This window comes from Anabrus simplex, chromosome 2 (assembly GCF_040414725.1).
Source record: "Anabrus simplex isolate iqAnaSimp1 chromosome 2, ASM4041472v1, whole genome shotgun sequence".
Lineage (NCBI taxonomy): Eukaryota > Metazoa > Arthropoda > Insecta > Orthoptera > Tettigoniidae > Anabrus > Anabrus simplex.
The window spans coordinates 858141656-858168299 of NC_090266.1; the positions used below are offsets into that span (position 1 = coordinate 858141656).

General features: G+C 39.8%; 1 protein-coding gene across 1 annotated transcript in view; it reads right to left on the reverse strand.

The window, feature by feature from the left end:
• Nucleotides 1-26644, reverse strand: part of Vps13D (vacuolar protein sorting 13D) — an 866734-nt gene that overhangs the window by 263250 nt on the left and 576840 nt on the right. The window contains 1 exon segment of the mRNA XM_068226303.1: nucleotides 4003-4145. Within this exon segment, the coding sequence (XP_068082404.1) occupies nucleotides 4003-4145 (143 nt within the window).

Consider the following 26644-nt stretch of genomic DNA (forward strand, 5'->3'; position numbering starts at 1 on the left):
CAAGGTGTCATAAAGCTAAAGCAGTGAGCTCGCAGTTGCGATCAGCAGTATTCTGTAAGAAGGAAGTCAGCTCCCAGACGAAACTATCTTTACACCGGTCTGTATTCAGATCAATTTTGCCTTACGGGAGCAAAAGCTGGGTGGACTCAGGATATCTTATTCATAAGTTACAAGTAACAGACATGACAGTAGTAAGAATGATTGCTGGTACAAGCAGGTGGGAACAATGGCAGGAGGGTACTCAGAATTAGGGGAGAAAAGCTCATTTAGTAATGAACTCTATGGACGAAGCTGTAAGCATAATCCGGCTTCGGTGGTGGGGTCATGTGAGGCGAATGGAGGATAGGAAGTTCAAGTCCGAGGCTACTGATGTGGCCCTTATTCAAAGCCATGGGTAGTCAAGGGCAGAGCACCAGGACTGGCGGAATCTGGAGATAAGCTGATGTATGATACAACATCGGAAATACCCAGAACATGTCTTCTTGTAAACATGAAATTAAAATGTCATATGTTGCAGGAATACTGTTCACGTGACTTAACCGTGGCCAAGATTAAACTTGGAAATTGGGAGGGACCCAGTGAAATAACCATAGGCTCTGCATACCTCCCATATGACTCAACTAATCTGCCCCATCAGAAGAAGTCAAGAACCTAATTTGCAATGCAAAGAGGAAAGGCGAACACCTAGTCCTTGGAACAGATGCAAATTCACACCACACGGCGTGGGGCAGGACGAACTGCAACGCAAGAGGCGAGTGTTTGCTAGAGTTTATTATTGGAACTGAGTTGACGATACTAAACTTAGGAAACAAGCCTACATTTAAATAAAAACGTAGGGAGGTAATAGACATTACACTAAGCACTACGCATATTGCACACTTTATTAAAGACTGGAAGATGCTGGAGGAACCATCATTGGCAGACCACCAGCACATCCAATTTGCAATAGATGCAAGACTATGTGGGATTGAGATGTACGGAGACCCAAAAAGAACTGAGTGGGACAGATACAGAGAAGTTCTAGGGAAGGTTGTACAAAAAATTCTAACTAACGTGAGAGGACAGAAAGAATTGGATGAAGCAGTGGAACTATTAGAAAAGGCCATTATAGACTCATTCCATGAAAACTGCACTCTCAATGAAAAGAAAAACACCAGAAAAGTAAGGTGGTGGAAGAACAAACTAGCCAAAATGGAAAAAGAGGTTAGGATGTTGTATAGAATATCATCTTGAAATGGTATGTGGGACGTATATTATAGGAAACTAACTGAGTATAACCTAGAGATGCAGAAAGCAAAAAGAAAATCTTGCAGACTGTTCTGTGAGAAAGTGGAATCACATAATGAAGCAGCAAGGCTCCAGAAGGTTCTGAAAGCAACCCATATAAACAAGTGGGGACATTGGAGAAACCAGATGGGTCATTTACTCAAGTGGGGAGGGACACGCTGGAGATAATAATGGCGTGTCTTTTTCCTGAGTCTGAGGAGATGACAGAAGAAGAAACGGTTGGAACAGAGACTGGAGCTCAAAGAGCAGACTGGAACTGTGCCAACACAATAATAAAACATAACCATATAAAATGGGCAATCGACAAGTTTCATCCTATAAAGGCTCCGGGGCCAGATGAGATACTTCTGATACTGCTACAGGAAGGACGGGAGATAATCGTCAATGCCCTGATGGACCTTTTCAGAGCTAGTCTAGCTTTAGGGTATGTGCAGAAATCATGGTCTGAAGCTAAAGCAGTATTCATACCTAAGCCTGGAAGGGCAAATTATGCCCAAGCCAAAGCATACAGACCATTATGTTTAACCTCCTTCATGCTGAAAGTAATGGAGAAAATTCTGGATAAATATATCAGAAGAACGGTGCAACTGAACTCAACGTTACATGAAAATCAGTTTGCATATAGACCTGGCAGATCCATTGAAGTAGCACTCCACCAGTTGGTTTGTGAACTAGAGGAAAGCCTAGAATATAAAGAAATTGCACCGGTGGCATTTCTAGATATACAGGAAGCCTTCAGCAATACAACCTATGACTCTATGATCAAAGCATTGGAAAAGAGCAAGGTGAGTAAAACCGTTGTCAACTGGATTAAATCCAGGTTAGACGGAAGGAAGATAAAAGCAACCCCGTTCGAAGAAACGCTGACGGTTAGGGCCACCCGAGGTTTGCTCAGGGAGGAGTTCTTTCTCCTCTGCTGTGGAACCTCGTGGTGAACAACGAACAAGGTTTTTATACACAAGCATATGCAGATGACCTAGTGATTGTGGTACGAGGTAAGGTGATTAGTGTTATCCAGGACCTCATGCAAAGATCACTTAACCTTGTGGAGAACTGGTGTCGGGAAGAACAACTATCAGTCAATCTAAACGATATAACTCTGGTCCCTTTTACAAGGAGGAGGAAATTAGAGGGAAAGAGATCACTGAAGCTGCACCTAGGTGTAGTGTTAGATAAATTTTTTTTTGCTAGTTGTTTTACGTCGCACCGACACAGATAGGTCTTATGGCGACGATGGGATAGGGAAGAGCTAGGAGTGGGAAGGAAGCGGCCGTGGCCTTAATTAAGGTACAGCCCCAGCATTTGCCTGGTGTGAAAATGGGAAACCACGGAAAACCATTTTCAGGGCTGCCGACAGTGGGATTCGAACCTACTATCTCCCAAATACTGGATACAGGCCGCACTTAAGCGACTGCAGCTATCGAGCTCGGTTGTTAGATAAAAATCTAACCTGGAATCCACATACAGAATGGAACATAACCCGGGCCAAGAACTTGCTCTATGCATGTAAAACAGCCATTGGGAAGACATGGGGCCTAAGACCATCAATGGTAATGTGGATATATACAATGATCATCAGACCGTTGATGGCCTATGCTGCAATCATCTGGCGGCAGAAAGTAACCCAAGGAAAAGTCAGTAGTAGATTGGATAGCCTACAGAGAATGGCATGCATAGCCATAACTGGGGCTGTGAGAACTACGCTGACAAAAGCTTTGAATACTTTACTAGACCTCCCATCATTATGCAATTTCATAAAAGGACAGGCTAGAATGAGTTCACATAGATTGGCACAATCAGAGTGCTGGAATGCACAAAGACCCAATCTAGGACACTGTAAAATTAACAACAGAGTAATAACAGAGGAAGTTCTACACATGCCTTCTGATCATATGATACCAAAATACAACTTTGAAAAACTGTTTTGAGACCCAGATATTAAAAAAAGACTGGGATATCAACAAATGGAATACTGAAAAGGATAGATCAAATATCTTGAATCACACTGTACAGAATGAACCTATTCTTCTACAGTCTTAGAGAATAAAATAAAATGCTTTTGTAGTTTATCTAACATATATCTCTTAAGATGTATGAAAGACAGACAAGCTGAATCAAATATATCCATAATCCAATTCCAAAAGTAAATAACACACTAACAGCATTTAAGTTTGAAGGATCTACTCTTGGTTTTCATGTAGGGAAATGTCACTTAGCACATCATTTATCTAACGAGTTACCATTTTAAAAAAAAGTAGGAAAAGATGAATTTTCTCTAATGAAATGCCATTTAATTGTTCAGGGAGACAGTCCTGATACTGTCAATGGGTCTAAAAAATAGTATTTAAGCTAAATTTAGTAATTTATTAACCAAACAATCTATTTGTCAAAGATGTTATTACTTTCAAAAAAGGAAACAATCTAATACAAGGAATCATATTGGATTATTAATAACAGTGATGCAGGTGCGTCATGACTCGAGAGATAAACACAGCCTATCATGAAAAGAACTAATAATAAGAAAAGCAATGATGGGAAGGGAACATGCATTTAATCACTAACAAACTTAGCCATAAAAATTATTAATCATATTTGTTGAGGATACATTTCCACTACTTCATTCAAAATTCCCATAAAGAAATGCAAGAGGGTCTGCGCTGTTACACAAATATTTTCATCTGGCACCTTTAGGAAACTTTTACTTAGTGAACTCACCGAGAGCTGGTTTTCAGGTCGAGCTTGGCGGAAGTAGATACCCACTTTATCGACAGATACTGGAGTAACTGGACACCATCCCTCTATCTTAACACACAGCTGATGAATATTGTGTTTGTGGGTGTTTCTATGCCTCATCTTTCCTAAAAAATAGAAAACACTCACTACATGAAAACAGATATCATCATCATCATCATCATCATCATCATCATCATCATCATCATCATCATCAAAAACCGTGCACATTTTATGGATGTTCTAGTGAAAAAGGGTACATGTACATTAGCTGCTTCACAGCCCCACTAAGCTAATATTTACAATAATTACATTATATACATATTTACACTCGTACAGGAATTCATTCACTTGACAAAAAAGTAAGAGGGACCAACTGCAGTCAGCCTGCTTATACCAGGTGAACAATGTAAGAACTGCCCATACGCATGTGTCATCATAAATGTATTAATGTGCAAGCTACTGATGTGCATGCACATAATTGCAACGGAAGTTACACGAGTTTGTCCATCATATACAAGTTGTTGGCATACACCTTCCCCTTCAAGTCATATACAGAAAGACATAATAGGATAAGCACCATTACAAGTAATGTGGAAAGAGAGGGCAACAGAAAGAGAAGTCAAGGACAAAGATGAAAACAGAAAAGGAAAATGACAATCTCCATGTCTTCATATACTTTATCTTCAAACAGATGGGCACTCTTCTCATCAGTTACAAGAATTACAAGGGTAAGGGAGACTCTCGTACCTTGAGCACTGTGTAACTGCAGCATTTTTAAAATTATAATTTGTATTGTTATCTAGCAAGCTCAAACTCAACCAAACTGTAAAAAAGGGCCAGTAAGTAGCAGAGATGGTAGTTCTGATTCGCTGTGGTTAACAAGCGTGGATCCAGTAGGCAGAACAAAATTTTTAGCATCCAAAGTAAGTATTTGCTTGTTATCGTATGCTTTGTAATACAAAAACAAAATTGTGTTAGTAACTACACGGTTCAAAAAAATTAGGGGAACATGTTCTTGAACATATGCCATGCTCCACAAAATAATACCTCACACCCAGGTATATTACCAATTATATACTGTGGAAGTATACAAAAAGCATTGATGGAATTGCATTCATTTTCAGAAAACAAATGGAAATATCCAAATAGGGGCGAAAACAAAGTGATAACAGTCCTCCATGGTAGATTTTTCTCACAGTTGGAGAGCTTCAGTATGGTATATGTCCTCCACAAGCATTTATCACAGCTTGGCACCTACATGGCATGCTCCGTATAAATTGACAGAGGTCACGTTGCGGTATCAGGTCCCATTCTTCAATGAGAGCCTGTTCGAGGTTTTGTAGAGTCTGCGGTGGAACAGGAAGCCCACGAACACTTCTGTCAAGCCTATCCCACACACGCTCGATGAGATTAAGATCGGGACTCACTGCTGGCCATTCCATCCCTTGAATGTCCAGTTCTCGCAAGACAGCTCTGGTGATGCGCGCTACATGAGCCGTGGCATTGTCGTGCACGAGTATGAATTCTGGCCCAACACCGTATGCAGCAACCAACACATGCTGTAGCAGTATCTGCTCGATGTACCCAGCAGCGGTAAGATTACCACGGATGACGACAAGATCCGTACGGCAATCAATACTGATGCCATCCCACACCATCACAGAACCTTGTCCGAATCAGTCACCTTCCTGGACAACATTTTGCATGTACTGCACACCAAGGTGTCTCCATACATGTTGACATCCATCACGCTGTGTCAGGGGAAATCTGCACTCGTCTGTGAACAACACAGGACTCCATTGGCGAAGTTGCCAGTTAGCCTGGGTACGGGCAAACAGAAGGCGAGCTGCACGATGCTGTTGCATTAAACGGGACACTAAAACAGGATGTCTGAGTTGTAAGGACACTTCTCTTAACCTGTTCCTTACTTTATGGTCAGAGACCGTGACTCCAGTGACTCTCCCGAGGTCTTGCTGCAGTTCTCTGGCAGTTGCTGAATGATGCCGTAACGCACAGATGGTTAGATATCGGTCATCCTGTGGGGTTGTCATGCGTCCACAACCTTGTCCAACCCTCCTTGTGAACTGGCCTATCTCACTGTAGCGATTCCACAAGCGCTGAATAATTGATGGAGAGACCTTTAGATCCACAGCAACACGACGAAAAGTCCATCCTTCCTGGATCAAAGTGACGGCCCTTGTGACTTGAATCTCGTTAAGATGTCTCAAGGGATGTGCTGGTTTACATACAACACACTCAAATGACCGCAGTAGTTTATGTACCTCATAACAATACACGGACGCACCGCTATTCACTTTGTTTTGAGGGGTCACCTAACAGTTTAATGCACCGCTAAACCTACAGATGGAGTATAACTTCGATTTGACGTACCCTGAGTAGCTAAGGTCTCAAGGTATGCTGTACAACCATTGGAACCCCATCTACCAAATTAACGTTCACATACCAGACGTTACAAAACATGTTCCCCTAATTTTTTTTGAACTGTGTATAACCTTCTGCTGTGTATTTCTTATCATCTGGTGAGCAAAAGCATATGCTGATATCAGTGATTTCTTATAATCTTTAACTTAGGGAGCCAAATTTGTAGAAACATGCATCCTGTTGTACTTTGGAACACAATATTCCGCACTACTGTCCCATAGTGTTTCTTTCTGTCGGTTTTAAATTTTTTAAAGTAAATCAGGCATTTAAAGTAATAAACTTCATGGTTGGGTTCCGTATTGAGTTAAGACTTAACTTAAAATGAATACAAGATTTATTGCTCCACCTTCTCAATACTTAAAATCATTTAACATTTATCAAAACATTACAATATGATAGTGTCAGGTACTAGTTTCGATCTGTTTTTTTTGGACCATCATCAGCCTAGCCAAAATTACAAGCAAAAGACATAATCATCCATAGCATTTCAGATTATCAGATCATCCATATCATTTCAGATTATGTCTTTTGCTTGTAATTTTGGCTAGGCTGATGATGGTCCAAAAAACGGATCAAAACTAGTACCTGACACTATCATATTGTAATGTTTTGATAAACGTTACATGATTTTAAGTATTGAGAAGGTGGAGCAATAAATCTTGTATTCATTTTAAGGTAAATCAGGCATTCAAAGAGTATCAAATGATCTGGATACCTAGAAGAAAGCCATTGAAGCAGCTGTGGCTGCACCAGAAACCAAAACACCTATCAAAGAAACTTTTAAAGTGTAGAGTATGAAGTTAGGTACTCGGTCAAGACATCTGACAAAATTTCAAAACTCGGAAGATGAAACTTGCTGCTATAACCCAAGATTAGACGGCAGAAAAATGCAGTTTTTGCTGAGTCCGAAGAAATTTTTTTGCTGAAGTACATGAAAACAATTTTAAAATTTTAAAAATGAACCGTCGTTTGTCCAAGAGGAGTGTTAGGGAACTGGTTTAGAGGTTTGCCCATGCCAGCAATACAAATACCCTCAGTTATGCAATAAACAAAAAATAGCTGGAGAGGAATGGATGAAGGAATTAATGAAAATTCATCATGGCTATCCATAAGAACCTCAGAGTTACAAGAGTAATAAAATAAATATAGCCTTGTTCTTCAACAATATTTATCACTGCTTTGGACCCATCCCACCTGAACAAATTTGGAGCTGCAATGAGACATTAAAAAATATGTATATTTATTTATCAAAATATGACCAATTAGAGATTTATTAAGTGTTACACCTTCAAAGAAGTGTGGTAATTTCAGTACAGTCTGGATTACCTTTTCTGTGCTATTTACATTTTACTTGTTATCGATTTGCACTCAAATGTTAGAAATATCTACGAAGTGATACAAACTAATTTCACTGAGTATTCTAGGCAAGGACTTTACTATAGTTTGTTTTAATTTCTCTCTGTACATGAGACTTTAGAGTCTCTAATTTCCTGTTGACTTTCATCAACTCTTGTAACATAACAAAACAGAACAAAACCACCATCACCAAAAATACTACTTATTAAAAAGCTCTTGGATAATAACCATACAATTCGTTGACTCAGGGAGCAACAAGCTTCCATCATTTTCTCTTCAGAAATGCACTGTAAAGCTCCTTATCCAGCTGTCCATCAGTATACACTATAAAAAGGACAGTGTGTCCAATTATTCAGAGTGTAGAATTGTGTCTTGTCATTGGGATAATGAGGAAATCTGGTCTTATAAATTGGTCCTGTCTATTGACTGTGAAGTTCATCACTTCAACAAATGCTTTTGCTTGCATACACACTGGTCGTACCCTCAGGCAAGAGGTCAGTCTGTGAAGTTCTGAGTCACTTTGAGCACAATAGGAGCAACAATCCGAATCAGTCATTTGTATTCAATATACTTTAGCTGTTCGATTGTTGGAACAATGTCATGGACTACATCATAACATGACTACTTTAGTTGGTAAGTGAGGTGCACTTTACAAATAAAAGTATTTATAAAATTCTCCTTATCAAAACAAATCAACTCATCTGTTACACGGAACAAAGTCTATACATGTTTCAGCCTATTCTCAAGGCCATCTTCAGTAGCAGAACAATTATTACATAACACAAACAAATTTAAAATCTTGATGAAGTGAAATGATAGTGATCATGATTAATGAATTAAAAATATACTGATGTACAAAGTCCTCTCGTCTGATGGGTCGTTCTTGATTGACAAATAAAACTTGCTGACTGTTAAAATGAAAACACTATGCTAAGCAGTGTAGTGAGACCGTCAATACCATGGATTAAAACGTGTGTAGCATCTGTAATGAGAAAAGGAATTATGAGTGGATGAAAAAAGAGTTAAAAATAATGTAAGAAAACTCAATTAACTTACTTGTAAATAAAAGTTGTCATCTCAAATGGGAATGACCTTGTCAGTCTCAAGTCACATTGACAACTAAGCTTGTGTGTGGCTTACCGTGTATCTGTACCGATGCGGCTGAGTGGGGGAATGGAGAGGGAGGGGCGAAGGGGGAGGGACGAGGTGAGTCACGGGAGGAGGGTGTTGAAGGAAGGGCGGGTCTTGTTCTGGAATGTCGGTAGTGAAAATCGTTTTTATTAATAAATTGTTCACAGATAAGTGGAAAAAAGGTTTCCAATAATATATTTTCCTTTTCACTGATTTCATTTCAGTTGTGCACAGGATTGTTATATTGGTCGATATCTATATAAATATTCTCTAGTATATTAAGTAAGGGACCTTTCTGTTCATAGTGTAAGATCTTTAAATCTTGCTCAATTGTTGTGTATATGTGATTTTTCTCTCTACAATGTTCACTCATGGCTGAGCAGCAGTTGTACTTCAGGCATTGAGGTGTTCAGAGTATCTTATATTCAAGCTACGGCCTGTTTGTCCAACATACGTTGAAAAACACGATTGGCATTTTAATTTGTATATCCCAGAGTTTGAGAATTTTTTGTTGCTACTGACAATGAGAATTAAAATAAGGTTTTGCATTGGTGTGAACGGTCTTAAAAGCTACTTTTAACTTGTGTTTTTTAAAGATGTTTGAAACAGGATATATGGTATTATTATTAAAGGTAAATGTGGTGAATTTCTCTTTAGGGGAAGATTCTTTTTCTAAAGTGGTCTTGGGTTTACTTTTAAATTTATTAAGAATTTTGTTCACGAAAGCTTTACTGAAACCATTACCTTCAGCTATTGTATAAATGGTGTTGATTTCCTTTTTAAAATTCTTATGGGATAGAAGAACATTTAAGAGCTCTGAAAAATCATACTATTGTAAGCTGTCTTCTTCTGCGTCCCTGGGTGTAAAGAAGTCTGGTGAATTGTGTTTATTGTGTGAGTGGGCTTCCTGTAAATATTAAAAGGAAGGGTTTTATTCTGATTGCGAGTAATAGTTAAATCAAGATAATTAAGGGAATTGTTGTTCTCAGATTCTATCGTAAACTTTATATGCGGATCCAGGATTGCTATCAGTAGTATGAGAATCTAGGATAATAAAAGTGTCATCAACGTAGCGAGTCCAATGTTTGATACCATCAATGTTGCCTATAATATGAGTGTATTCAAGGAAGTCTATGTAAATATCAGCGAGGATTCCTGAGGCCGGTGACCCCATAGGAAGACCTTTCTGTTGGTATATGATGTTATTAAAAGTGAAGAAACTATTATTTAATGTAAACTTGAGGATGTGAATAAACTCATCTCTCTCTCCTACAGCCAATTTACTGAATTTGGAAAGATTATTTTTTACTATTTCGATGGTTTTATTGAAGGGTACATTCGCATACATATTGAGTGAAGGTTGGAATGTTTTGGTAAAGTAAGACCTTTTATTCTATTGCAGAATTCCATGGAATTTTTAACCGACGTGTTAGCTTGGAAGAAATAATGTGTTTTAAGAAAATTGTGAATTACGTCGGACTACCTTTGAAGTAAATAACAGGCCTTATGGGGACATCCGCCTTGTGAATCTTCGGTAATGCTTTCGCCGTAGGTAACTTGGGATTCATAATAACCAATTTTGGTTTTTCCAGGTCATTAAACAAGAATAAAAGGTCCTTAATTAAAGCTTTCAGTTCTCTTTGTATTCTATTAGTGGGGTCTTTTTTGACTATGTTAAAGTTATTGTTAGTAAAAAAAAGGAGCGTGTGTTATTGACACAGTCACTTTTTTTTTTTCATAACTACAGTGGCATTACCTTTATCTGAATTGGTTAATATTAAATCGTAATCTTTAATTTTCTTTTTGAGGTTGCATATATTGGTGAACTGTTCTTTATTGGGTTTATCAGTATGTTTCTGATCGAAAGAAGAAAGTAACTTTCGTTTGACTTCATATCTAACCTCATCTTGAACGTCTGTAGGTAACCTGTTAACCGCTAATTCGGACTCAGCCATCATAATGATTAAATCATTGTGGTTGGAGGACGTACCCCAGTTATGTTTTGGTCCCTTATTCAATATCTTGAGGTCATTAGAATCAAGGTCAACTTGACTGAGGTTCACTACCAGCGGGTGAAAAACATTCAATTCAATGTTATTGTGCGAGTTTGGGATATTGTGGGAAGCTTTTATTAAGTTATTCCACTTCTTATCAAGAGTGTTTTGTTTTTCCAGTAAAACCTTATCGAGTCTATTGGTGACATAAGCTTGAAAATAAGTACATTTGAGAGGACTAATGTCAAAACATCCAAAAGAGTGTAGTAAAGACTATTGTTAAGAAGATCTTTTTTCTTTTGAAGGAATTTAATTTCCTCTCTTATCCAAATTTTATCATTTTTCGTTGGGTCGCGAAGGTTTTAGGCATGTCTCTATGAGTTTTCTTTGCAAATTTTAAAAAATTAGGTGTGACCTAATTTGGCAACCTTTATCTTCAAATTACAATATAAATTTGCTTTCTTACTAGCCTGGATGGCATTCTTCATATTGAAGTTCCTGAATTCATCATTTATATGAACACATTGAGAAGTCCCCTGTTTGACTACCTTCAACAATAAGCGGTTCACTACTTTAACAGCAAAACATCTACAAGCAACGTGCCAAAAAAACTTTTATGTACTCATTTTACTCGCATAAATATGAATTTACAGAGGTGACACGAGATCAACAATGTGTCAGTTAAAATCAAATAATGATTTTTAAAGTTTTAAAAAGTGTTACGAAATTGCCCTTTCAAACAGAGAATGCAGTATCAAATAGGTCAACTCAGTCAACTATTTACAAATTCAAACTGACAGTCCATATAGGGATACCCATTTAGAGTATGTTCTCTCAATAGGAGTTAACAGAAGTGGGGCAGTTAGAACACCTTAATAAAAGAGTTTTCGAACATAAATATTAAAGTGTATCATAAGAACACGTGTCCAAGGAAGAACCCTCATATTAATAGACAATAAGACTGATTTTAAGTAACTAGCTGAAGTGATTCAACAGTGATAAATTCATGGTCAGTTTGTGTATCCCAGAACTTTTATTTAAGGATTAACATTGTCTCAATGCATTCTACTTCACACAAGTAGTTATTCTAGTCAAAAGGGTACTTTTATGTATTGTTAAACAAGAAATTTTGAAGTAACATAAACTAAATAGTTTAATTTTTTTTAAAATATTATAATCAGAATTCTGGTTGTAATTAAGGATTTTAAGTTGAGAAATTGGCTGATGATGCCCTAAATGAGGGCAAAACATGTCCCAACAACTGAATCGATATTAATGTAAAGATTCTACTTGTGAAGAAAAATAAATTGTATTGAAAATTGTTTTGAATAAATATTATATGGCAGCTCAATATGGACCAAGAAAATTAGATTTATAACATACAATTGGCTAAATTTGACAAGAAGAAGAGATAGAATGATATGACATCTTAAGACACCCAGGAATTGTTCAGTTGGTTTTTGAAGTAAGTCTAGATGGTAAGAGCAGTAGGGGTAGACCAGACACCAAGGTATGTATATAACAAGCAGGTTAGAGCAAATGTAGGATGCAATAGTTACACAGAAATGAAATGGTTAGCACAGGATAGGGTGGCATGGAAGGCTGTATCAAACCAGTCTATGGACTGATGACTCAAACAACAGACACTGAATGTATAAGATAAATGTGATTATGATGAAGATGCTTCTTATTTAAAGGGGCCCAACATCTGGGTCATCGGCCCCTAATGGTACGAAATGCTGTTGTTGTTTCAGTGTTAGAAAATCTCGTGGGACAATTAGTCCGGAATAGTATAAATATGCCTCATAACTTGCTACATTGAGGGTTGAAGGAATAGGTTTTTCAACTGACATATTAACTACCCTTATTCTCGTTTACTATCTCTTGCACTTTTCCATTCTGGAGTACGTACTACACCCGCTCGTTCGGTACTTCGGGCGGAATATTCATTAATCGTACAGTGGCAAGTTCTATTTCATTGGGCATGATTGTCAATGGTACTGAATCACCATTCATGAATGTACGAGAATTTGTACCTCTAAACAAATGTAAGTACTTCTGATAACTTTTATCATTATTAAATTTTAGGTAGGCTGCATTCTGTTTAACTTCTAGTTGAATGGTTTGTTGCTCATCATCATATAACTTTAGAAACTCTTCTATCCACTGGTGAATTTCATGGCCTGTTGGTCTCTGCTGCTCCTTGCTGAATACAACTTGCACGGTGATTTGCCGTGTAATTTTGGATGCTACTTTGCCTAACTGTACTCTCTCAATAACTTCAAATGCAAGTAAAAAAAACCACTCACACTACTGCTCTCGTCAAGTTATCAGAGGACCGGCCAGACCTGCAAGGACTGGAGTGTCTACCGCCCAAGCACAACGAAAGATAGTAGTTACAACAGAAACAAAGCAGATTGGGGGTGTGACATCTGCTGAATTTGACAGCCTTGTAACAATTATTGTAGCAGTCAGTGCAACTGGGATTCATAATGCTGTATTGTGCAATGTCTGGATCAATCGGTGCTGCTGCTCACTCTTATTTATAAATTTATAAAGCAGTCCAGAGGAAAATTTGTTCTGTTGTTGATGGATGATGACTACACTCATCTCAATATGGAAGATCTTGTTATGGCATCTGATTGAGGGATCGTATTCTACCCACACCTCCTATAAATTACAGCCACTTGATTGAACTGTCTATATGTCTCTGAAGTCTTCCAACTTAGTAGAATTATGGCTTGTCAATCATCCAAGACAAAATCATTGATATCTATGGAGTGCGGGAGGTTACAGGGAAAGTATGTTAATGTATTCTGACTCCTGGGAACACAATGAATGTTTTCCAAATTTAAAATTGATATCAAATATTTATTTATAGTTATTTCCCATCTATATTTCCTGTGTTTCAAGGTACAAAAGGGCATGTTCTATGGCAAATAATGCAACGTGGCCTCGATAATGTTGTGAGATGGACAGCAGGCAATGGTATGGTGATAAACTGGATTAAAAGTCAGGTTGTGAGTTTCACACATAGGAAAAGTCCTCTCAGTTTTAATTACTGCCTTGATGGGGTGAAAGTTCCTTTTGGGGATCATTGTAAGTATATAGGTGTTAATATAAGGCAAGATCTTCATTGGGGTAATCACATAAATGGGATTGTAAATAAAGGGTACAGATCTTTGCACTTGGTTATGAGGGTGTTTAGGGGTTGTAGTAAGGATGTAATTCTTCCATCCGAGGGTTTACTCCCTTAGCCTTTGAAGATCCCTCTTCTCCACAAGGCAGTGGTGTCCTCTTCTAATTTTCCCCAGGGAGGATGGGTTGCCTCATCCGCCATCTCTGCCATTCCGAAGGTCTCCTTCTCTGCCAAAGATGCCATTAAGGTCTTCACCCGTAACCCTGGGCATGGATTCCACGTTATACCCCGTGGTGCTGGGTCCCTGTCTGAATTTAGCCATCCTTTCACACCGGCCTACTGATGTGGAGGATGCCCACCCCCGCAGCGTGTATGCGCCAGGCAAGAATTACTCAAGTGGAGAACAAAACAACAAAACAACACATTCAAAAATTTTGGACTGAAGATGAGCAAAACAAAGACGGTGGAAATGACCATCAACAGGGAAGGAACAAGCTCAAATATATTTCTGGAAGGAGCAAAAATCAAATCAGCCTCCCACTTCAAGTACCTCGGAAGCACAATATCGAAAGACAACACTCTTAGGCAGAAATACCTAGCAGGACACAGAAAGCATTGAACTTCTACAGTCAAGTCAGAAATCTCCTCTGGGACTGAAAAATACCTCAGAAAGCAAAAACAATCATGTACCACACTTACTTTGTAACAATCCTCACGTACAGTTTACAGACATGTACCCTACTAAACAAAGACTTCAGTAGTATCCAAGCAACTGAAATGAGATTCGTTAGAACCATGAACCAGACAACCAGAAAGGACAAGATCAGAAATGAAGTGAATAGGAAAGTAGCTGGTATTGAGGTTCCTACTATCAGTGTCATAAAGAAACGCAGACTTCAGTGGTATGGGCACATAATGAGAATGAACAGGGAAAGACCTGCCAGAAAATATTTTGACCTTAATCTCGTAGGAAGACCACAGGGAAGACCAAGAAAACGTTGGATAGAGACTGTAAGATCAGATGTGGAGAAGAGAGAATACAAATGGGAGGATGTACTGGATCAGAAGATGTATGAAGACAGAAGGAGATGGTGAGCGCTTGCACACCACACCCGGGTAACTGGAGTTGGGAAATGATGATGATGATGATGATGATGATGATGATGAGTAAGGATGTAAAGGAGAGGGCATATAAGTCTCTGGTAAGACCCCAACTAGAGTATGGTTCCAGTGTATGGGACCCTCACCAGGATTACCTGATTCAAGAACTGGAAAAAATCCAAAGAAAAGCAGCTCGATTTGTTCTGGGTGATTTCTGACAAAAGAGTAGCGTTACAAAAATGTTGCAAAATTTGGGCTAGGAAGAATTGGGAGAAAGAAGACAAGCTGCTCGACTAAGTGGTATGTTATAGATGATGTAGATGTTGATTCCCATAGGGAATCTGAAATATTTGTTCCGAAAGAGTAAATTTATAATACCAATATAAATGGTCCGTTATTGACATTATAAATTTTCCAGCTAACTCATTCCTGGTTGCCAGCGTTTTGCCCCCGGAGAGCTAGGTACCCACTGACAAGCCCAGCCTGGTCAGGCTGGTAGCATGCATTAATGGGTCTTAGAAGTGCCATGGCGGGAAATCGTACAACTATAGTCACTGTACTGTTGTTGTAATTTTCGATAGGCCGCGATGTTTTAAGAGCAACGGGTACTTCTGTGCAAGCACAAGGCATCTAAAATGCATACAGTACAGTAATCCAATGAATAAAGTACTTGCACAGGGGAGCCATTATAGATTTCTCCTTGTCTTTGAATCATGTTTTCTTTTGATTTCATTGCGTGAGGTTATGTTTGCCGGTGAGTTATCCAAGCGCATTATTTGAATACTTTAAAGGCACCTTGTTGGATACATTTTGGAAATAGTTCTTTTCCATGGCATTTGAGAGCTTTAAACTGTGAATCACGGTTAATTGCATGCAGTAATGGGTCTTAGAATATATTGTGACGCCACAAGGGTTGGCATTTCCGAGGTACGTGTTGGCGGTTAATTCGAAATCACGTAATTCAAAGGCCTATTTTTGCGTCTCAACGATTACGAAATAACGAGGTTTTACTGTATTGAAAATTTTGAAGGACAGTCCTACGACATCATCTCAAATACATTTGGTTCTTACAATAGTTTATAAAGACAAATTTAATCAATCCTACGCTTTTCTTTGTCTCCTGTACAGTTCATTCTTCAATGATGTTCCAAAGAAATATGAGATATCATTTATACTCTAACAGAGGTGCTCATGCTGGGCATTCTGTTCCGTAGGTGCCCAGCACTGTAAGAGGGCGGGCTGGCAGGTGATGAGCGCAGCATATGCTATTCAACGACAATGACGTGCCTACGTCACAGGCCGTGAAGGATGGGCAAAGTTCTCCCAGTCACTCTCGATCACTGCTGCGGTACCCAAGTTTCATATGGAGGCAGAAAATAATGAAAGAATGAGGACAGCAATTTGCATCATTTTCAATTTACGTTATAAGAAAGAAGTTTTTTATGTTCATTGCAGTTTATGTATTTTGACCGGATACAATAAAGAGTTAGGACCACAACCTCAAATATTTTTATAATGTACGTAATGAATTAGAATTTTCACTATTACATGTTAAGAGGTGCTTTAGAAGCAGTTTTAATATAATACAGGGATGAGGCGGATAAGGTATTGGTTGTGGTTGTTTGGGTTTATATTATTTGATAAACTCACCAACAATCTAATCATGCCTAGCAGGAATAACATCAATGAGGTTATTGGTTTGATGGCATAGCCTACTGTACATCTACCTGGTAGATATATTTACATTGTTGTTGTATTTTAATCTTGGATAGTTAATATCTATGTCCTCACTCATGATGAAACACCCTCTCGCCATTTACGGGCTAACTATTGTCACCAGATGCCGGCCCCGCGATGTTGGGGTAGTGTCCCTGGCTCTTACCCACAGGCCCCGGGTTCGATTCCCGGCCAGAGATATTTATCTGGATCTGAGTGCTGGTTCGAGGTCCACTCAGCCTACATGATTAGAATTGAGAAGCTATCTGACAGTGAGATAGAGGCCCCGGTCTAGAAAGCCAAGAATAACGGCCATGAGGATTCGTCCTGCCGACCACACGACACCTCATAATCTGCAGGCCTTCGGGCTGAGCAGTGGTCGCTTGGTAGACCATGGCCATTCGGGGCTGTTGTGCCATTTAGTTTATCATCACCAGGCGCCTGTTAAATTTTAAACACTATTTTCAGAAATTCAGTGTACAGGGAAACACTACAACACTGTGCAATATAATTGCTGCATTATGTGATTACCGTGTTTACGCGAATAATCCCCGCATTATTTTTTAAAACTTTTGACGCACGAAATTGGGGTGCGAGTTTTATTTGCGTCGAGGTTGGCAACACGCTCCTGGCTAACCTAGTTTTCAATGCTGGGTGTACAGTTATGCTTTGTGCAACCGTAGATGGAAGAAAACTGTACCCATATGCCATATTTAAACGCAAAACAATTCAGACTTTTAATTCTAAATATTTTTTAAATAGTACCGTATTTTACAGAGTAATTTAAATTCAAAATTTCTCCGCGTCACGACAGAACGCGTCTTCCGAAACATGCAGGCGTAAGCTTTCCGCACTTTCACTCACTTCGGTGTGTCGATAGTGTGTTTCATAGTTGAAAATAGAGTGAAATCGTAATTCTTTTGTATTCAGCGTTTTAAGGAACGCTACAATATCACGTAGCAGGCAGTACGCGGAAAAGCAGAATCCGCGAAAACTGGCGAGGGTTGGCATTTCTGAATTACAAGATGGCTGTTAATTCGAAATCACGTAATTGGAAATCCGATTTCTGTATTACAAAGACTTCGAATTATCAAGGTTTTACTGTATCGCAAAACTAACATCAGATTTCGCCGGTGTGTCTATTTCAAATGTTTACATTGCACAAAAAGAATTATCCACCACCGGTCCAGTGGCGTATTCTGAGGGCTACCAAGGCTATCGGTGAAGCCCAAACCTCAATTGAGAATGATGGAAATCTAAAGCACATTGTAATGTAAGCATCCGACAAATTGTTCCATTCACAAAACTTACAAGCAATGAGAAAAAACGGCGCACATATTTCTGAGAGCTAAGCATCGGAGACTGATATCGCAGCCCAGACTCTCGTCCCTCTCCCCTCTACCCACTTCAAGCGGCTTGCTGACATATATCTTATAGGGGCTGGGACTGGGGTGATAGCTGTGCTAGGCTTCGTTCCACCAGATCGCCACTGCTGTCAACCATGCGTTACTCACCGTATATACTTCCTCACCTCCATATGTCTGGCGTAATTATGTAGGTAACAGAATGCTGGTATTTCGCTCCCGTTTAATTCTACATCATTGTAGGAAAAAACTGCAGGGCTCCTGTTATATGAGTAATATTAGTTTTCTTTTTATAGGTAGATCTGCTAAAATGAAATGCATTCTTTCAGGTTTAGTGTTCTCCTTTGTAGGTTGGAATCGTACCCGTGATCATGGGTCGGACACCACCACTGATCTCCCGAGGAAGTTAATTAACCAGTGAACGATGGGTACGACCGCTGTAAAATTCAACATGTTTATTTAATATAATAATAATAATAATAATAATAATAATAATGGTGCATGGCATCTGTTTAGGCTTAGGATAAAATGAATGGCGAAGACATCATAAACATCCAGTCCCCAAGCCAGGGGAATTAATAGTGCGAGGGGGTTGATTATGAAAATTGAACCGGGGCCATCGGACCAGAGGCAAGCATTCTGTCCATTTAGCCACAAAACTGCACTTTAATTTGCTAAACTTTAGGCTTCCATCTCCACTGATCAGGTGTTGAGTATTGACAGTAGCAGTGGTCAGGGCAGTAGCTCGTGAAGCTGCCTTCACAACACAGCAGGCTTCTCCGTTGGCTATTGGCTGCAGCTCAAAATGCTGAAGGCTTCACGTTCACTAAACCAACTATCGAAAAGGGATAGCCTATGTCTAGTGGTAGCCCACGTCTTGATCCCAGCATACGCCACTGCAACTGTCATGTTACTGTCTAGTAGAAAGAGACCACGTGTGAGAAGTGTTTTAGACGTGGAGTGTGACGAACTTGTAAGGCGGTTTCCTATCTTCGACTGCGCAGAGAGAGACAGAAGTATGAAATGCGGTGATGCACATTTGGTTACTCATAACAGCATGAAAGTGTAAACATTTTTTCATCCAATTATATCTGTAATTCCAAAGTGATGTTATTTGCTTTACGTCGCGCCGACACGGATAGGTCTTATGGCGACGATGAGGGAAGGGGCTAGGAGTGGGAAGGAAGCGGCCGTGGCCTTAATTAAGGTACAGCCCCAGCATTTGCCTGGTGTGAAATTGGGAAACCACGGAAAACCATCTTCAGGGCTGTCGACAGTGGGGTTCGAACCCACGATCTCCCGAATACTGGATACTGGCCGCACTTAAGCGACTGCAGCTATCGAGCTCGGTCCAAAGCGATGACCTATATTTTTCGTGGGCTTAAACGTTTCCTGAAAGTCCAAACTAATTTTTAACATCAAACCCCGAGAAAGTGTTGAGAGAAATTTTCGAGATATTAAAGAAGGTAAATGGAAGTTGGAGAGAAATGAAAGGCGAAGTGCAGAGAGCATAAGAGCACGAAAGTACAAACATTTTTTTTTTTCATTCAGTTAAATCTTGAATTTTCGTCGCCATAAGACCTATCTGTGTCGGTGCGACGTAAAGCCCCTAGCAAAAAAAAAAAAAAAAAAAAAAAAATCAAAAAACAAAATCTTGAATTCCAAAGCGATGACCTATATTTTTCATGGGCTTAAAATTTCCTTACAGTCCAAATTAATTTTTAACATCAAACCCCAAAAAAGTGTTGAGGGAAATTTTTCGAGATATTAAGGAAGGTAAATGGGCGGGCCAGTTTCAATGCCGTAAGATATTCGCCATTTTTATACATATCAAACATTGTTGTTCGCAGAACATTTTTATTGACATCATCGAGGTCTATCACTGACTTCATCTTTTAGGGTTCTTCCTGGCGAATTGAACACTGCATTACTGTTATTTTTATTTCCGTGGCTTGCTTTATCCCTCGCCTGTCGATGCAATTTTTGTATTTTTGCTCTTCCTGGATCCATCGTACACACGCAAATAATTCCCTAAATTTGTTGATTATGATATTTACAAATAAAACTAGAAATATTCACTCCTGACCCGCACGAACAGGCACCTCTAACTGAAATGATTCTATTGGCTCAGCGGAAAATGCGTCATACTACAAAGCGCGAGGCCGACGAGAAAGAAAGGCCGCGGCGTGCACGTCATACCAAAGCCTGCTAGATACTAGAAGGCCTGGACAGAACGCCAATTTCTTGCATTAAAAGCGGGGTAATAGTTTTTCTCTTTTCCACCACTAGGTTCGCGTTTATGTTCTGTTGTTTGGCGTGAATTCTACGATTACGTGTGTTACTGCAACATGTTTTATGAGAAGAAATAACATATTAAACTTCATTTCATAAGGTAAGGCCTCATCTAACATGAAATATGAAGAGTTTTGTCGTTTTTTAATTTATTTGGTCTCACAATTTGCAATATATGGACGGTTGCTGAGATGCATTTAACATTTGTTTAGTTATGTGCTTCCAAATTACCGTCAAGGTGGTGGTGGTGATTGTTGTTTTATATAACACCAATCAGACAGAAAAACTGGAAAGGAACCGATACTTCGAAAAATGTAAGTATCGGCCAAAGGAAGACAAGGACCACGAAGGGCGTGAAAATGAAAGACTCCCTAGCCCTCGGAAACGTAATTGCGTCGGGGTCAGCAAAGAACTAGAGTTGACCAAGGAACGTCGGATAGGATAGTTGAAAGTAAGGAGCCTGGCACAAGTGGAAAAAACGCCAGGGCTCAGCTAAGGGCCCCGTGGTCGCCAACCCACGCTCAAAATTTCAGAGCCCCTGGGGCCAATTACTGTCAAGTTTCTCTTTCCATTCTGTAGGTTAAGATGGTTTATTGTTGCGTGCCTAACTGCACATCTGACAGAAATATACACAAATATAAATTTTCATCTTTTTCCTAAAGATCCGAGTTTACGGGAGAAATGGAGGCTTGCTATTTCTCGACAGGGCAGCAGAAAAGGATCTCTTTGGGCTCCTAATGATAATTCCAGGATATGTAGTTTGCACTTTGTCGAATCAGATTACGGTGTAAGTACTGCAAGGGGAATTCTGCTCCCCGACAAGGTGCCGACGCAAATTCGTCTTCTTCTTAAAAATGTATTAATATTTACAACGCGGGCGTTAGGATATCTCGGAAAATGTAACCTTGTCCGAAAGCTGAAATTCCTTACCGCTCCAAAGTTTAAAGAGTTTCAGTGCCGCGACTGTGATCAAGCACACATCACATACGTTATATTTACAAAGTTTTTCAGGCCTCTTCCTGATAATAATGCAAAGAAAGTGACTAATGACTGTGATTTATTAAACAAATTCAAGAGCAAGCCTCTGAGCAGAAAAGTGTTGAAATTATAGAAATAGGGAAAAATCGGGTGAGTACTTCTATTTAGGCCTATTTCCCTATTCCTTACTCTTGTGTGATAAACAAGTGCAAAATAAAAGAAATCTATGAAGTGTGGTGTGTTCTAAGTTGTTTTATATATTTATATCTGATTCACACCAGGCATAATGATAATAAAATTGTATGAATCTTCAATATAAGCATATAGACAGGAAAGAGAACAACAGAACATAAACGCGATCCAAGCGGCCATTGCCTGAACTACTTTGTTCGCCAAGAAATGGGTCAGGTTGTCCAGGCCTTCTATTATAGCATAGGCAACGGTCATACATTGAATGTCACATGACTCAGCCGGTCTTACTGTAGAGAATGCATCCCCAGGCTCACACGAGCGACTATCGTAGCGTGGTAAGTAAAATACATTTCAGCGCATTTCAACCTACTAAAAGAACACTACTGAACTACGGATAAAATGAAACATAGTGTCTCTTACTATCCTTGGTTGAACAAAAACTAAAAATCTTACTGAGGTAAAGATATGCATACTTAGATAATGGATAATGTATAATTAAGCCTATATGTACAATAACATTCATGTAAGAAATATCTTATTGAATCCATGGTGAAAGTTAGGTCTCTTGTAAGCTATTTACAAGTCCTACATTTGTTCCACCCCATACCTGGCTTCAGCATCATATCTAATACTTACATTTTGCTACCTCCCTGGAAGTTATCTTGGAACCACTCTATTCAATTAGAAATTAAATAAAACATAGTGTCTCTTACTAGCCTTGGATGACAAAAACTAAAAATCTTACTGCAGTACAGATATACACACTCAGATAAATAAAATGTTGCTAATAAAACTGGCTAATGTACAATTAAGCCTATATTTACAATAACATTCATGTAAGGAATACCTTATTGAATCCAGGATCAAAGGTAGGCCTATTGTAAGCTATTTACAATCTGGTTTCAGCATCATATTTAATATTTAAATTATGCTCCCTTCCTGAAAGTTACCTTGGAACCACCCTATTCAGTTAGAAATTAAATGAAACGTAGTGTCTCTTACTAGCCTTGGATGACAAAAGCTAAAAATCTTACTGCAGTAAAGATATACACACTCATAGAAATCAAATGTTGCTAATAAAACTGGTTAATGTACAAGTAATTACAAGTAATGTACATGTAATTGAATAGGATATGAATGTATTACCTCTAAATCCTCAGCACTGGAGTTGTAATTTATCCAACTAGTGTATTGCAACCCAACATTGCTGAGTGAAGTGAAGAACGTTGAGATTATACACACATTTTGGTAAATAAATACTTACTTACACTTCCGCACATAACACTATGAATGTAAGGAACTGTTGCACAATAAACTAGCAATAACACCGAAAGAACACGTGTAATAACCGCTTCACTCTACTATGACTGGGACTGTCTTGTCACGTGACTTTACCGGACCATGGCCTGTCTTTCTCGTCGGCCTTGACAAAGCGTGTGAATGTTACTGCGCAACCCTCTTCAAACCGCCTTCCTGGCTGCATTCTACTCTAGTGAAGCAAGGGACAACGAATCTTCCTATCTACTGGGAATCGAGCCTATTGCAAGTTCAGATTAATGAAATACCTGTCTCGTAAGTAGGCCTACTTGCTCAAAATATATTTCATAGCAATGATATTTGCGTAAAGACCACGTGAACCTCGCGGAGTGATATGAAATATTTGTTTATGCCTATGTTACCCTTACTATGGAGTCTGGCTCCATGGCTGAATGGTTAGTGTGCTGGCCTTTGGTCACAGGGGTCCCGAGTTCGATTCCCGGCAGGGCCGGGAATTTTAACCTTCATTGGTTAATTTCGCTGGCATGCGGGCTGCGTGTATGTGTCATCTTCATATTATTACTTTACTTCTTGCAGCCCAGTACTCGCTACATTCAGCTGCACGCAGAACGACTGTTGTTTGTTTACACGCTCGCCGCCCTCTCGGGAAGGATGTTGTGAAGCTGTGCTCAGAGCTGCCAACCTCTGTACTGATGAACTAATGAGTGAGGTGCTTCGATGGCTGGTGGTGGTGATTATTCTTACACGATTGGTCTGGACTGGTTCTTGCCATGCAGATGGTTAGGATAGGATCTGGACAAGAACATTGGTCTGGACGTTTAGAAGCCACGAAGCGGCCCTAGCAGCCTAGTTTCGTGAGGAAACACGATTGGTCTGGACGGTTAGGATTCGTGCAGTGGACAAGACCATTGATCTAGACGGTTAGAAGCCGCGAAGCGGCCCTAGGCCCCTAGTTTCGTGTGGAAACACGATTGGTCTGGACGGAAGACGATTGGTCTGGACGGAAGACGATTGGTCTGGACGGTTAGGATTCTTGCCGTGGACAAGACGATTGGTCTGGACGGTTAGGATTCTTGCCGTGGACAAGACGATTGGTCTGGACGGTTAGGATTCTTGCCGTGGACAAGATGATTGGTCTGGACAGTTAGGATTCTTGCCGTGGACAAGGCCATTGGTCTGGACGGTTAGAAGCCACGAAGCGGCCCTATGCCCCTAGTTTCATGTGGAAACACGCGAAGCAGCCCTAGGCCCCTACTTTCGTGTGGAAACACGATTGGTCTGGACAGAAGATGACTGGGTTAGGATTCTTGCCGTGGACAAGACGATTGGTCTGGATGGTTAGGATTCTTGCCGTGGACAATTGGTCTGGGTGGTTAGGATTCTTGCCGTGGACAAGACCATTGGTCTGGATGGTTAGAAGCCGAGAAGCGGCCCTAGGCCCCTAGTTTCGTATGGAAATGCGATTGGTTTGGACTGGTTCTTGGCGTGCGGACGGTTAGGATAGGACCTGGACAAGACCATTGGTCTGGACTGATTCCTGCCATGCGGACGGTTAGGATAGGATCTGGACAAGACCATTGTTTCGGACGGTTACAAGCTGCATTGTTATTTTACATGGTGTTTTTTGTTTGTGCTTTTATTCAGCCAGGGTTGGTAATGCAATGTATTTATCAGCACTGATGGCAATGACATCACATTCTGTTCACGTTGATCAATGAGAATGCAAGAAGCTACTTTAGCCATGGACCATGGCGGCTGCTGCTCTTTATTAGGTTATAAAAGTAAATTTTCTTCTTGGGGTGAGATGGTGGGTTCCTAGACATGGCAATGAACACATCTCTCCTCTAAAAGTAAGATTTAATTATTTTCACTTCCTTATAATGTTATAAACGTTGGGCTGCGGGATGTAAAGTTATACCGTCTTCATTATCATTTCATCCTCATCACGACACGCAGGTCGCCTACAGATGTCAAATCAAAAGACCTCCACCGGGTGAGCCGAACATGTCCTCGGACACTCCCGGCAATAAAAGCCAAACGCCATTTCATTTCATTTCTTTTGATGGAAGGAATTTTAGTTCATTTCATTTTTTTTTCAAAATGAGCGTTCCTAAAATGAGGGTGCGGGCATTATTCGACGGTGGGGATTATTCGGGTAAATACGGTATATTCATTTTCACTTAATGAATAGCAAGAATTTTACTTTTAAAAAAATGAAAATATAGTCATTTCCATGCAAGGAATTGTAAATCGTAGCTTGTATGCTTAAACGTTTGTAGATGTAACACAAATGTTATAACGTGTCAGTTTTCATTGAATGAATAAATATAAGAAATAAAACTGAGTTTATATCGAGCGTAATATAAATGAAACCGGAATATTTTTAAAAGGTCAGATTTTGTTGCGATTATAGAGTTTTATTTTAAATAATGTATCCCAATCAGCAATTCGGTGAGTAGTGGAGGAGAGCTTTATAATCACAATCGAACATCAATGCTCCCTTGCTTTCCTGCAAAGTGTGTTCGCTCTCTCGCTTCGCTGTGACGTATGCTTGTTACGTGACTGCCCTAATTTGCGTCACGCCAGCCCGGCCGCACTGGGCTAGCCTCAACGGGCACCCAGCTGAGCACCTCTGCTCTACAAGCTTTTCTCTCCTTTTTGCTGCACCCATCCATCAATTGTTCTGAAATTCTAAGCAAGCATTTAATGCCGACAGGAAATGTGACACTAAAACCGCTATTTCATAAATGCTGGTCTAAGGAAGAAAAGGAAGTTGTAGTCTTTAGCAAGAGCTGAAACCAGATGATTGCCCACAGAACAATACAAGAGGATCATAAAGCCAAATTACATGACAGAAAGCTGAAGGTTTGTTGAATAGTTACTGGTTTTACACCGGACCAACAAAAACAGGTCTTATGGCGATGATGATGATGACGATAGCGTGTGGCAATGGGCGAGTTGGCCATGCAGTTAGGGGCGCACAGCTGTGAGCTTGCATCCGGGAGATAGTGGGTTCAAACCCCACTGTCGGCAGCCCTGAAGATGGTTTTCTGTGGTTTCCAGTTTTCACACCATTCAAATGCTGGGGTTGTACTTTGATTAAGGCCACGACCACTTCCCACTCCTAGGCCTTTCCTATCTCGTCTTCGCAATAAGACCTATCTATGTCAGTGTGATATTTAAAAAAAAAATCGTGTGGCTATATCTAGCCTGGTGCAGCCCTCCGATGAAGATGGACAGCATATGCCATGTTATTGTAGTGGAGGATAGTATTGTATGTGGTGTGCAAGTGCAGGGATTTTGGTGACAGTAAAACTACCCAGTCCCTGTACCAATGGAATTAATCATTTAAGGTTAAAATCTCCGACCCCGACAAGAATCAAAACCGGGGCCCTCTGAAACGAAGAGCACTATGCTCACCATTCAGCCAAGGAGTCAGACCTTACAGCGACGATGAGATAGGACAGGGAAAGAAGCGACCATGGCGTTAATTAAGGTTCAGTCCCAGCATTTGTCTGGTGGTAAAACCATATTCAGGATTGCCGACAACGGGGTTTGAACCCATCATCTTCTGAGTACAAGCTCACAGCTATGTGACCCAAACCACGGAAATAATTTGGTTTGTTAAATAGGTCAAGATA